Source organism: Scedosporium apiospermum (assembly GCF_000732125.1).
Source record: "Scedosporium apiospermum strain IHEM 14462 chromosome Unknown SEQ_SAPIO_0105, whole genome shotgun sequence".
Taxonomy (NCBI): Eukaryota; Fungi; Ascomycota; class Sordariomycetes; order Microascales; family Microascaceae; genus Scedosporium; species Scedosporium apiospermum.
In genome coordinates this window covers 129,392-143,145 of record NW_015971806.1, presented here as the reverse complement: position 1 = coordinate 143,145, position 13,754 = coordinate 129,392, and the positions used below count along the sequence as shown (strand labels likewise).

The 13,754-nt window shown below is 51.6% G+C and overlaps 4 protein-coding genes and 1 pseudogene across 4 annotated transcripts; 2 read left to right on the top strand and 3 right to left on the bottom strand.

Moving 5' to 3' along the window:
• Positions 1–804: 804 nt before the first annotated feature.
• On the bottom strand, positions 805–2,222 carry SAPIO_CDS6608 (uncharacterized protein; the record flags this gene model as incomplete). Its single annotated transcript, XM_016788666.1, has 4 exons — positions 805–904; positions 990–1,359; positions 1,468–1,776; positions 1,865–2,222. The coding sequence occupies 4 exons, from the start codon at positions 2,220–2,222 to the stop codon at positions 805–807; spliced, it is 1,137 nt and encodes a 378-aa protein (XP_016641710.1).
• A 542-nt stretch (positions 2,223–2,764) lies between these two features.
• Positions 2,765–3,328, bottom strand: SAPIO_CDS6607 (annotated as a pseudogene; the record flags this gene model as incomplete).
• Positions 3,329–6,835: 3,507 nt separating this feature from the next.
• On the bottom strand, positions 6,836–7,223 carry SAPIO_CDS6606 (uncharacterized protein; the record flags this gene model as incomplete). The annotated part of the gene is made up of 2 exons (XM_016788665.1): positions 6,836–7,134; positions 7,193–7,223. The coding sequence occupies 2 exons, from the start codon at positions 7,221–7,223 to the stop codon at positions 6,836–6,838; spliced, it is 330 nt and encodes a 109-aa protein (XP_016641709.1).
• A 1,955-nt stretch (positions 7,224–9,178) lies between these two features.
• On the top strand, positions 9,179–11,406 carry SAPIO_CDS6605 (uncharacterized protein; the record flags this gene model as incomplete). Its single annotated transcript, XM_016788664.1, has 8 exons — positions 9,179–9,250; positions 9,315–9,736; positions 9,817–9,840; positions 9,925–10,102; positions 10,176–10,610; positions 10,677–10,841; positions 10,907–11,140; positions 11,221–11,406. 8 exons carry the CDS (start codon positions 9,179–9,181, stop codon positions 11,404–11,406), a joined length of 1,716 nt encoding a protein of 571 aa, XP_016641708.1.
• Positions 11,407–12,683: 1,277 nt separating this feature from the next.
• On the top strand, positions 12,684–13,435 carry SAPIO_CDS6604 (uncharacterized protein; the record flags this gene model as incomplete). Its single annotated transcript, XM_016788663.1, has 2 exons — positions 12,684–12,736; positions 12,796–13,435. 2 exons carry the CDS (start codon positions 12,684–12,686, stop codon positions 13,433–13,435), a joined length of 693 nt encoding a protein of 230 aa, XP_016641707.1.
• Between the last annotated feature and the right edge of the window lie 319 nt (positions 13,436–13,754).

The window sequence follows — 13,754 nt, the reverse complement described above, 5'->3', positions numbered from 1 at the left end:
CGGGCAACCAGAATCCTTCGTTGGGGATTTCGAGAATAAGTGGTCGGATACCTTTTTAGAAATGACTGGTTGAATATGCGATCGCAGCAGCGGGGAGGGCGGGAACGTATGCTCATCATCATCATCGAGGAAGCATCCCGAAGAATTCCGCATATGGTCATCTCAGCAGATGCTCAATATGAACAGTATCAGTTGGGAGGTGGCAGCGAAAAGAATACAAGTCAAGTTTGCGCCACAAGTTTGTACCAAGACGGATTTGTCCTGGGATTTAGATGGACAGACTAAAAGTTTTATGCACGAGGGGCACAGCAGCCAAGTGCTTCTGCGTGTCATTGAAATTGATGACTCTTCATTCATTCATTCATTCATTCATTTAATCATCCTTGGTAGAATGACCTGCGAACATAGGCAGTAAACGTCCCAACCACAAGCGATATCTTTGCTCGTTGAGATGAAACATGATCTTCTAGAAGACTGTCCTTTTCCGCACTAATTTCTAATGCCTGCACAAAAGAAAAGCGAGGAACCAATTCTTCTGTCCCGCGAGTGATATCTTCGTCTTGGACGACGACGACGACGTTGAAAACGATGATGATGACGATGATACGATGATGATGACGATGATACGATGATATGGTCTCCAGCACAAGTGGCAAGACTTGCACGTTCGCGTCGGACAGCCCGCGCTTTGGATGCAGGTCATTCGTCGCGGCGTGTATGAATCACAGCTTGATGTCATGTTGGAATGGCTGCAGCGTGTCCAAAAGCCCAGGCAACTGCCGCTCCTCGTCGCCATGCAGACAATTACAGGACATCTTCGTACTTGTCGCCACCGACACCGGCGTGGAACACACCTTCTAGTCTTTCTTTGTGCAACACAGTAGACTCGAGGAGGTAGGCATCGCTGAGTATAGCGGCCGCCGGCCAGGGTCTCAAGCTTGCGCTCTTGAAGGTCGTCTGCATGCGCTCTATCACAGGCTAATCCATACGCTCTCCAACCGCTGCTGCAGTTGGAGTTGATGCCTGTATTGAGGAACATGAAGTCATCGAGAGAAATGGCAAACTTGAGAGTCACCAGGTTGCAGTAGTCGCCAGCCTCGACCTCGTACCAGCGGCCACAGGGCTTGTCAGATCCAATGGCAGTATTGGAGGGGATCGGAGCAGCAGTGGTAGGCGTCACCGGAGGAACATCCGTCGTCTGGGCGGGTGGCAGCTTGGGTCCAGGTGGTTCGATGCAAAGCGTGGTGCCGTTCATCATGTCGAGGTTGGAACAGACCGGGTTGATGACAGGATTCCAAGCCAGCAGCTGTGGCTCTGTGATGTTCGCAGCCGTAGCGATGGCTTTGCACGTCTTGTTGACTGCCACCGTGACAGTTTTGCGCGTGTTAGTGATGCAGAGCCTACCCGAAGTTGGGAACTCGTAACAATAAGCACCGAGGTGGTTGTCAGACAGCATCTAGGCGGTACCGACACTCTGAGCCATAGAGATGCTGTAGCAATCATCGCCGCCCTGGATCTGGTACATGGCGCCGTTGCAGACCGACTCGGTGGGCTCCGGCTGGCTGGTGAAATAGTCGATGGTAGATGTGGTAGCAGGCTTGCCCGTGATGCCACAGCTGGACGTCAGGGTTTGGTAGATGGACTCGCTGGCCACGACGGGGCCGTGAAAGTAGGGCGACCCAGATCGCAGGCGCAGTCTGGCTGCGAGACACGGGTCACAATCCGCGGGCTTAATGGCGCCCTCGGGAAGTTCGTTGATATAGTTGAAGACGGAAACTGGCAAGCTGTTAGTGAAAATGTGCTAGCAAGTCCGAAATTGGCCATCACGTCATGTGGAAGCTCGTTCGCGGAGCGGGAGACTCACCTCCAGGATTGGTGAAGAGAGCTGTCAATGCCGCAACGGGGCCGCAGAAGACATCGTTCTCCTTGAGACACGTGAAGCTATAGATGTACTGGCGGCTGGCCGGGATCACAATGGGTGATGCGTCAAGGTCATCCTCGGCAGGAATGACAATGTTGTTGCCACAGGCAGACCGGACCGAGCTCTCCCACGACTGGATCGCAGAAGCGCAGCCAGCGGTACACATGCGGGTCAGCGTGGCAGGAGGGTAGTAGAAGTCATGGCGGAGGGCCGGCACGAGAGGATCGCAAGCGATATCAGCCATGAGGGCCGCAGAACATGCCGCATCGAGATCCTCGGGAAGACTATCGTCGTAGAGCATTCCAGTTTATGCAGGATTCTGGGCAAAACAACCGCCCGCCCTATTTCTTTATTTACGTACAAAACAAGATGACTCGGTCACGTCCTGCATGCTGCCGTCTCCGGAGAAGAAGATTTAGCTTTGCAGTAAGTTGCAGGGCAATATGCACCAAGATGTTCGAGATGGGAGGAGGTTTATTCGCTCCAGGTCATTATCGTCTATTGTGACATGAAATATATATACTAGATGCAAGAGAAGCGACAACCAGGATAGCTGCTCTCCGTAATGAACAGGCCTGAAGGATGATCTGCTCTATCATTTTGGCCTTCACCGGACCAGGGAAAGCTAGACCAAGTGGGAGACGGACGGATAGAAAGGTATGAAAAGAAACATCTGATGGTTTGACACGCATTAAACCTTCTAAGCATAAACCCCAATTTTATTACATCAAACGCCAGAATGAAACATGAAAACATAATCTTCTTTATAAAGATCTGAGCCCGCCATTTGCCGATTACAACATCTCTCTAAACTCAGGGTGTGATATCTCTTTCAGGTTCCCGTCAAGCCGAGCTCTCCGTGGTATTCAGGGCCTCGCGCTTCACATCCGAAGCGTCGCTCGAAGATTCATAGTCTGGGGATGGGCGTGACTTCTTTCCGTGACTCTGCTGCGAGCCATCCGCCGGGCGTCTCTTCCGTTTTGGAATCGTCAGAATGTGAACGATATCTGCACCGTCCTTGCTTTGGCAGGGATCAGGGGTAGCATCCATAGGGCTCGGTTGCTGCGCATCGCTCATGGGATAACTCTCTTCTCGTTTAAAAGTAATGTCGCATTCATCGGGTGATTCGTTCAATAGTTCTGAGACTCGTGGGCCAGTAGGGCGACGATTTGGAGTCGCTCCTCTTCGAGAGCATATAGGTCGGGAGCAGCTAGGGGTGAGGATGATATTGGGGGATTTCGGGGTCTTTCGTGGAGGAGATGCACTCGTTTGTGGTGGGATGAGGTCTTCGTAGTTGATGAGGGCCTTGTAAACGTGCATCATCCATGTACCCTCGCGTGAGACTTCGCTGCAAGTGGGTGGGCGATTCGATCCTCTAGGAGCTGAGACATCGAAGGGTCGCGTCATGATGATGTCTTTTGCATGTTGGATATCCTAGGGGTGTGGGTTGTGATGGTGGTTTGGGAGAGAGAATTGGGAGAAGTTGGGATTGAGGACGTTTGGTGGGTGGTGTGCTGTGGATATGTACTTCGATGAGCGAGGTGTCAAATAAGCCTGCCGCCTAGACAAGGCCAGGATTGGAAAATCTCTGCCCATCAACAGACAGGGTTCGTTACCTCCGCACTGGTCCACAAAGTAGGGCCGGGAAAGCCTACCGAGTGGCCCCCCTCCATCACGTATCCCCAATGATACGTAGCTTGATCGGTCCGAAATTGTCACTTCCCACAAGCGCTCAGAGAATAAAGCGCCTGCTCAAGGCGAATACCGATACAATGGATCATGGATCGGGGTTCTCATGAGACAGACACAAACTTCCCCGGAGTTATATGGATTTATTCGAGGGAGGCCTGTGTGGCGCCCCCACGTCACTCAGCCCGTGCCTGCCGCCGGATCTGCTCCCTACGTCTCTTGTACCCCGGGATCTTTCTGCGAATAAAAATGTCCATAAGGTGTTTTGCTTGGCGGTAGAAGGATGCAAGCCAGCTCCGTCTGAACCATTAAGATTCCTCTCCACGAACCCTCTTCCGATGAGCTGACCGCTAATCTCACCGGTCGGGATTTACACGAAATCGAGGCGGGAAAAGCAAGTATAATGCAGCGAGACATTTTCGATGATGGAGGAGGGGGGACGGGGAGTCGAGCATCCGAACTGGAAGTGATTGGTCGGCCGCGACCTGGGAGACCCCTGGTTCTGATCCCCCTGGTTCGCCCTTTTATCCCTGCCAGTTGCGGAACCAACACATCAACTCAAGCAGGCGTCGCGTACAAAAGATTTTCGGCTGAGATGGGATATTTTCAAGTGGGCAAGTTTAATGGAGGGTCGGAAAGCATCGCCATTCAGGGGTTAACATCGCGGGATGAACCCGGACTGCAGGCACGCGATGCGCTCGCAGGAGACAGGATGCGCGGGGTGAAGCATACGCTGGTTCCCCCAATGATTGGGATGCATTTGTCTGAAAAATCATCACAATTCCTAACCAACACACCGGTTTAAAACGGTACCATTTCCCGGCCCCCACTATGCAAAGGCAGTCAGGAGGCGTCGGTACCGAGACATTGATATTGCTTCCGGGTCACATACTTCATACGAGTACAAACATCAATTGGACGCCTCGCCGTTCTCCCCTAGCTCGTCGACTTGTTTGCTTTGCCAACCTCCCCGGCCGCCCGCCACCGTCCAACTAGTGGCGCCGGTGACACGGACAGCCTCACAAGTCAGGCCGGCGCTGCAGCTCATTCTTTCCTTGAGAAGGAGCGGGAAAAAAAATCAACTTTCGGTTTAGAACCAGGGTCCTTTTACTTCTTGTTATGTGGGAGATTCCAAAGACCCTTCTCATTGTCCAAGGGCATTGCGCTATATTAGTGCCGGCTCTGACCGAGCTAACCAAGTCTTGCGCGATCGGTAGGATTTCTCACATGGCACTAAAGGGGACAGAGGAAGGGAAAGGGAATCAACGGGACGTGTGCATTTGGGACCGGGGACCCAGGACCGGGAGACTAAGATCGGAAACATTAGGAAGGGTTGCAGCCAGGCGAGCCAAGTGGAGGGGGGCCAATTTTAAACTCTATTCACACTCCCCCTGTTGGTGGCACGGGCTTTTCTATTCTCAGGTTGCTGCAACAGTGATTGGAGCATCTAATCTGCACATTGCTTCTGCCGTTGACCGGCTTCGTGCTGTAATGCGGTGTTATTGGGTATCTTTGGTCCTCGAACTCTGGACTCGAGGACGCCTGTCTTCATTAGGTAGGATTATCATTGTCGAGAAAAGGAGGGGGAAAAGCTGGGCGCGGGGGGTCCCTTGTACGGATGTGGCCGGCTGATATTCGATGCTGAAATTTTTTTTTTTCCCTCACATCGTCGACCAAGGTACATGTGCGTTCGTCGTTTGAAGGGAACGACCAGATATGGTTTCGCTATACCCCTTGGTGACCCTTTGAGGTACTCTGCAATTGGGTCTAGTGTGTGTGTTTGACATTTGCACTCCGCTTTCTAGCTTTGCTTGTCCTGATATCTGCTTCATTTTGTGCATGCATACGAAGTACAAAGCCCCCGAATGGCGAAGCTTGACTCTCCAATGTGTCGGGACTGCTCCAGAGCCAAGGAGGCGGGATCCGATTCAATGCAAGGAAATCTACCTGTCGTCACACCCTCGCCGGCTCTGTGATCACGCGTTATGTGAGGCTGCAAGTCCCTGTGCTAGCACGAGTCATGCTCTTGTCCCCTCGAGATGTCAAACGCCAAGCCACGCCCATAGCCTCGGCATTGGTTTTTTTTCTTTTTTTTTTTTTTCTTTTTTTTTTTCCCTTTTCCTTGGCAATACCAAACAGCTGGAATTGGAGAAGGGAAATTTAGCCCTTGGTTCGTTTTCACTCGCTAAGATACGAAATGAAGGACAATCTCGGCAGGACAAGCCTCCAGATACGAAGTGAGACCACAGTTTCAACAAGGGTGCTGTTTGCCCAAAAGACTAGGGGCGCCGCGTGTAACATGACAGATCTTCTTGCGGAATCCCACGAGCAGGGTTGACGGCAAACAGTTAGTCCGTTCTCATCGCCTCTCCTACCCTTGTTTCACGTTTGCTCCAAGCGGTTATGGCGTAGTTGACAGCCTCCCGGAAATACTACGACGGAGTCACGGACAGACTCCACGGGAAATTACTGGATCCTAAGCGGGAGGGAAGCAAACATTCCATTTAATAGCCCATGCATGCATTCTACATTCTTGGGACCGATTGTCTCCAAATTATCCATTATTACTCGCCGCCATACTTGGCTCATGCCTAGGACCGGTCGATTGCAATTTCCACGCAGTCAATGGCAAGGGCATCCTCTGAGTTGTCATATACGACAAAGGGCCCCGAACCCCCTCAGAGGGGACATGAGAACACGCATCGCGGGCGTGATGTAAGGAGCGTTTCCAGGCAACCGCTTTAGGAGGGGGAAGCCATACAGGATTAACCCACAATATTAATCCGTCCATAAACCTGACCTCGTCCAGGACTACCAGGGCGGACGACAGACTCGTTTGAATATTAATCATGGCTAGGCGACCAGGAACTAGAATAACACTGAATCCCACAAAGCTTCGAGTACGGGCGATAGTCAAGATGATTCTCAGGATGTATGCACCGTTATTTAAGAATTTGTCTTTTATCCTGTTGATGCATTGTTCTAGGTACAACCTTTCATTCAACTTTCTGAGTAATGCAGTACCCCTCGATGCCTTGGTTAAGCTGCGTCGATGCAAAGACCCTGGAGCGTTATACTAACTCGAGCACGATTTGCGGTCAGATGTGCACTTAGTAACAGTCTCCGGTTTCGAAGGTCACAATTGGCCCGGCCATTGTCGTCTAACGCTTCCCTTCCATTCCAGCCCAGGCCCAATGTCATACTCCCACTAAGAACCGACCCGCCTTAAGACCAGTTGAGGGATCCCTCAAGCACAGTCTCTCCAGACTCGATCATGGCATTCTCCTCCAAAGTCTCAGAGAGCTTCTGGTAAATTTGCTTCCTCGTCTCACCGTGGAGGCTCTCGAGGGCATCAGCCAGGTGCTCGGCAGGGTCGCCGACGAGGTAGGTCTTGTAAGCTCCGTCCTCGCTGACCTCGACTAGGACTCCCTGGGAGGCCTTGATGTTTCCGTAAGTTCCGAGGAAGACGAGGGCCGTCACTACTTCGAATTGCTTGTTGGGGCCATAGATGAACTTGGCGTTGGCTTCGGGCTGTTAATGCGTGATCTGAGTAAGGCTTTCCATTGAATGAAAACAACTTACTGAGGATCTGGGTTCGAAGATCAGCCGACATTGTGAATGGGTGGAGTTGCCTTGTGTTTGGGAAGACTGGAAGAGACTGAGTTTGCTTGCTCTGGCAAGACAATACAACTTGATGAAAGATGGGATTGACCGTCCTTAAAATACTCCCTTCCAACTCCTCCAGCTGTCTAGACACCAACTGTTGAAGCCCCTCGACGATGCAGATGGCTATGGAGGGTCGAAGTAAGCTAGAAGCCTGCATGTCAGCTCGGTACCAAAACAAAACCGACTGATGCTCGCCTTCAACATTGGAAAGCCAACTCGAAACAGCCAACCGGCGTGAGAATTACGTCTTTACGGGCTAGCATTTGTGACGAACAGTACAGCAGAGCCATAAGAGAGTGTCGAACGGTGGAATAATCCTGCCGGGCGCTAAACCCTTTTGTCAACAGACCCCTGCATAGGATGCAACAAGAGAGGGCCGTTATGCATCTTCTAATGCGAGTCCATCATATTTTCCACTTCGTTGTCGAGAAAACAACTGGAGAAATCCAACGTGCCTGGCCGTATATGGCCTCCAGTCCGAGGCGCATTGACCAAGAGGGAAGTAGGACCTGACCATCAATAGCTTACCTGCTGGAATCATGATCAATGCGTCAAATAATCATCCCAGCAGTCGGAGAATGGTGTGTTTCGCCTACTAGTCTCAACATTTAAGCCTTATAAGGCAGAAATTCTCACGTGGCTGATGAAGAAAGATCCGACTTCTTGGATCAAGAGCGGTGGCACCGTAGCCACGTTTCTGGCAAGCCCCAACTTAAGGTTCTTCAAACGCGGTGGTGATGCCAGTCGACCCGACTCAATTTCAACGTTCTCTAACGACTTAGTCTTGGTTTCCCCATTCTTGAAGTCTCGCCAGGAGTCCCACGATGGAATCACGACCTTGGCGTAAAGCTAGACGAACTCGAACCACCCCGCGGCCAGTTATTTTATTAACCATGGATATGGAGAAGTTGAGCCACAAAGGGGCAATGCCGACGTCGTCGTCGTGGACCGTTGGAAGATGAGTCTCTCGATACGATACAATACGTCAGCGAGGGAGTAGCCAACCTACTTGGAACTGATAGAAGGGAATCCTGGATGAGAGCAGCGGCTCCATTGGGCTACCAGGGCCCACTGGCGGACTTTCCACGGTCGACAAAGACCTTGATGAGACAAGGTACACAATCAATACGAATGAGGTTTGTTACGTTCTTCGGCCCGCCATCGCCCTGTTGAAGCTGGACAGAGGTGGTTCGAATCTCTCCTCGAGATTTGAAATGATGACGACAATAACAAAAAAATATTTGCGACCGCAATCGACGAAGCTGAGGCGAGATCCGTTTCGAGACCGGCACTCACAAGTCATGACACTTCGTGTAATTAATGTTGCCCTCGCCGACCGGGTTGCTCCTAGTCTCAATCTCTATCCCCTTCGTTGATCAGCGGCCCAAGGGTAGGTTTGACGAGGAAAATGATCTTGAAGAACACATGATGGATGAGTTGGGCCGGTGTTAACCATATTGGAAATTTTAGCTGAATGGTGACGCCGAAAAACCCACAAAGGTCCCGCTCATCAAAATTAGAAACATAACGCCTTAACGCTTTAAGAGGTGGGCCCGAAATACGGGAAGACAGCGAAGGGAAAAGGGTATTCGCGTAACCGCTTCTTGGTTTGGATAGCAATACACAGGTCGGTTCTGTTTAATAATCCCTGGTCGACCAAGACGTCAGCGATGTTCGATGCTATTTGCACCGCCTCGAACGGGCCTCGATCGGACGCGTAGGTGGAACACGACAAAAACGAGCTTAGGCTGACTTCGACAGTGAAGGGCATAATTATCGCCAATTGATCACGAGTATATAAAGACCATGCACGAGACGTCTTGTCCCAATAGTCAACTACTTCCGAATCACCCGAATTCATAAGCATATATCTCCTCTTCATCAGAAACATCCAAGGAGAAAATGCTTCCACTCAAAATACTTCTTGCGATCCCGGTGCTTTCTGGCGTCTTAGCGGCTCCGGAATGCAAATGCGTACGTGCCGGCCGATCGGTGTCCTTTATCATCTCTTTAGCATCTTCACTGACTCTATCCTTAGGCCCCGGGAGATGATTGCTGGCCCAGCCCTCGCGCCTGGAAAGCTCTCAATTCAACGCTCAACGGTCGCTTGATTCACGCCAGGCCCCCAGCATCGGTTTGCTACCCGTCTGAGCCCAACTATGATCCTGCAGCCTGCGAATATGTCCTAGCCAAATGGCACCTGTCTACGTTCCACTCCGAGGATCCTATTAGCATCAGCTACCCTCAGTGGGCCGATAACCCTTGCCCGCCCATCTTCCCCAACGGCACCAGCATCGGAGGTGACCCCGATGCGGGAACCAAGGGGTGCAAGCTTGGGAAGTATCCCACCTATGTCGTTAATGCGACGGGTGCGGAGGATATTGCTACGGCGGTCAAGTGGGCCGCCAAACGGAACATCAGACTCAATATCAAGAACACCGGCCATAACCACTTGGGACGGTATGATTGGTTTCTACGAAATTCGATGATATTCTCATTCGGCCCTGTTAGACAGAAGCAAATACTGATGTTATTTTTAGGAGCACGGCTTATGGCAGTTTGTCGTGAGTGATCTCCTCTTTACCCCCTAACTCCCCCCCCCCCCCCCCAAAAAACCTCTGGCAGAAAGAAACTAATCATGGAAACAGGATTTGGACCCATTATATTCGAGGCATCGAGTTTCATGACAACTTCAAGCCTAAATCCTGCCCAAGCAATGACACTAACCCCCAAATGGCCGCCACCGTCGCCGCTGGGGAAGTCGATAAGAATGTGTACGCTGCGGCGCACGAGCATGGTGCTGTTGTAGTTGGTGGGGCCAACCCTGTAGGTCCAACCCCCGGCGTTTACCGTCATGGATGAAACGCACAACTGATCAGTCACTCGTGATTTTGGACAGGGCGTCGGTCTCGTAGGTTGGTTCACTGGCGGCGGTCACGGGTTTCTCAGCGCCACCTACGGCATGGGTGTCGACAACGTTCTTGAGGCAACCATCGTGACCGTTGATGGCAAGGTCATCACCGCCAACGCCTGTAACAATCCGGAGCTCTTCTACGCCATCCGAGGCGGTGGCGGAGGCACATACGGCATTGTCACTTCCGTCACCATGAAGGCCCATCCTGAACCGCGTACCACCAACTGGAACCTCATGGTCACGCTGCAGGACTCGTCCAAGGAGAAGGAGTGGTGGGATTTGATGGCGTTCTTCCATTCGGACCTGCGCCGGCTTAAGGAGGGTGGAGCACAAGGCTACTATTACGTTTTCCCTCCACAGGCTCCGAGGGGTTATATGCTTATGACAGCCTTTATGCTCTTTGACAAGCCAAATGGCACAGTAAGAGACCTATTCGCGCCATTGAAGGAAAAGTTAGATACGATGAACGGTACTGTGGTCTATCAGTCAACCGAAGAGACCGCGCCATCTTTTTTTGAGGCCTATCACGGCGATCCGGAAAATGAGCCCGTCGCCCAAAACTTTGCCATGGGAAGCCATCTCCTGCCTGCCGAAGCGCTGGAGGATGTTGAGACAGTGTCCAAGACTTTGCAGGAACTGAGCAGGAGCGATGTACGTGAAGAACGGCTGATTTTATCCTGGAGAAACAGACGCTGATTTTACATGTTTTATCCCAGATTGCTGGACCTAATTTGATGATTGGCCACATGGTTGCAAACTCGGCCAACAGGCACCTCGACACCGCGTTGAATCCGGCCTGGCGAGACACCATCAGCCACTTCGTCGTTGGTACAGGGTGGCCCGATACTCTTCCCGCCGATGCCGCGCAGCAGATCCGCAACTACGTAACCTTCAACGCGACGGCGGCTTTGAGGAAGCTGGCGCCTGACAGCGGGGCATACTTTAACGAGGTACTTTGGCGCGACCTTGGTCCTTTTCCCCCTTTACAATGCAAAGAATTGTCGACACTGATGTGTTGTTTTTGACACAGATGGACCCTTACGAGCCCGATTGGCAGTATTCCGCCTTCGGAGCAAACTACCCGCGTCTAAAGGCCATCAAGGACAGATATGATCCCGAAGGCGTGCTGTATTGCCGGCATTGTGTTGGAAGTGAGGCTTGGGTTGAAAACAGTGCTGGGAAGCTCTGCCGACCGGACTGGTGGGAAAGGGATTAATTGGATGATCGTCTTGCTGAGAGGACGCATGATCTCGACTCCTCAAGCAATGCGAGCCCACGACGAATCTTGTCAATGGGAATTCCCCATGGAAACTGATCCGGCGGAAAGGAGGCGGCTTATTCAGTGGTTGAGCTGTATTTACTCTACAAGAACCTGAGATGCCAATTTAACTAAGTCATTGTCTTCCCGCGAACTCAGAAGCCTCAAAGACGAATGCCGAGTTTAAAACTAAGCAGGATGTGATTTGATGACGGGTTGGAACGACTCTGCGGGTTATACCGAGGTAGTGAAGAATAATTAGCTTTGCTGTACGAAGTACTTTGCACACAAGTATTGAATTTTATGCGTGCTGATTCCATCCGAATTATGAATCGCCAAGGGGAAGAATTCTCTGACGTTGCATTCAGGTTTAATATTGCCAAGTTCTGGGATCGGCACAGGCCAATTTCGTTCCGAAAATCTGGTCACCAAGAGCCCACGTGTCTTCCCATCCCCCGTTGCCCACTGGCTTGCCGACCCCCAATATCACCGCTTCGGAGAGTAAAATCTAACGTTTCGGCTCTCCATTTTTTGCTATCACCGCCGTTCTTTCTTCCAGATAAAAGATAATTAGGCGTCTGACACCTCAGAAGTGTGGGCTGTTCAGTGTTACCCGAAGCTCGGACACGAGACACTGCCACCGCCACCGCTTCCCAAGTCGTCCATGCCCTGGTCTCGACTGCTTTTGAGCCCTACACATCAACTGTCAAGCTTCCAATGTCTGAACCAAATCTTCGAAGGATTCTGAGCTAGTGATGCAGGTCCGTTTTCTGACCAATTGGGCGCCCTATCCGTGCCGCCCAACCCCGACGAACCACCTGTGGCTTACAGCTCCGCCTCCGACCCATGTCGAATTGCCAATCAGTTGGGCTTGTGTCGAGAGATCTCACAGGGCTGGCGCTTGTGGCTTGCCCAAGCACTCATCTTCGCCCTTTTTTTTTTTTTTTTTTAAAAAAACCCCCTCCACCCCAGCTTTTACCAAGAACCCGCAATTCATCCAACGTTTCTTCACAGCGTTCCCGGCGTCAGTGTTTCACATATGGGCGGCAGGGTCTAGGCCGGCATCAAAATGCGACAACAGTCTCTCCGACGCGCAGCTCTCTGGGTAGCGACTTGGTATTTCTCCTTGTGTACGACAGCGAGCGCAAGTCTGTACGTCGTCAACGAAGTCAAGACTCTGCAATAATGATTTGCTGACGAGAATTTTACCCACGAAAGGCTCGGAAAACTAGAAAATGCCGACGACCGCCGATATTACCAACTCCTCCCCCGACAAGGATCGCCCGTCGTAAGTACCGACGGCAGCTGCGGCCTCATCGATGGCGTACAAACGACATGTTTCGGCAGCATTGAGGGAGATTGCTGCAGTCGCCTTAATTATTGCGGTCGGAACGGCTCCTACTGCGGCGACGGCTGCCAATCCGACTTTGGCGTCTGCGGCGACTCGAACATCTCGTCCGACGGCTCTTGCGGTGGCTCCCGCGGTCTGACATGTCGCGGATCTGCTGAAGGAAACTGTTGCAGCGCCAGAGGGTTTTGCGGTCAAACTACCGATTATTGCGGTGACGGTTGCCAGGCCGAGTTCGGGGATTGCTACAAGAGTAACTCGACCAGTTCTCGAGGGTCGTCGTCGACGAGTGGGACTCAGACACCATCCTCATCTTCAGATTCCGAGGAGCCTTCTTCGACACAGGAGGAACAGCAAGGTGCCAGCGAAGAAGATGATGGAAGCGATGATAAAAAAGCGTTGAAAATCGGGCTGGGTGTTGGAATTCCAGTGGGTGTGCTCGCCATCGTTGGACTTGCCGCTTTCCTTTTCCTTCGAAAACGTCGGCAGAGCGGCAGTCAGGGTGATGACGAGACGGAAGATGCAGAGAAAAAGCCGGTATCTCCCAGCCATGAACTCGACGCACCCCAGAAGCCTGTCGAGCTGGTGGGCAACACACAGACCGCAGTTGAATTGCCAGCGGATAACTATCGGAGATGATCGGCGTGCGACTTATGTTGATGCCACGATATAATTAGCGAACACTTTTAAGTCGGACATGACTGGAATATACAAAGCCCTTTTAATCGAACCAGGAGGTCGGACGACATTTCGCAGCCAACTCATCGGGTGAGAGATACTAGCTAGACTCTAGACTGCGAGTAGATGGGTCTTTCCCGAACCTAGAACATAAGAATTCTCTAATCTCTGGAGGAGCAATATAATGTTGGAAATTGGCGATGACCCTTCATTCTTTTTTGTGTCCACCGCGTCTAGAGTACTTCCAATATACATAGAAGGTTCCGCCTTCCTACCTTAT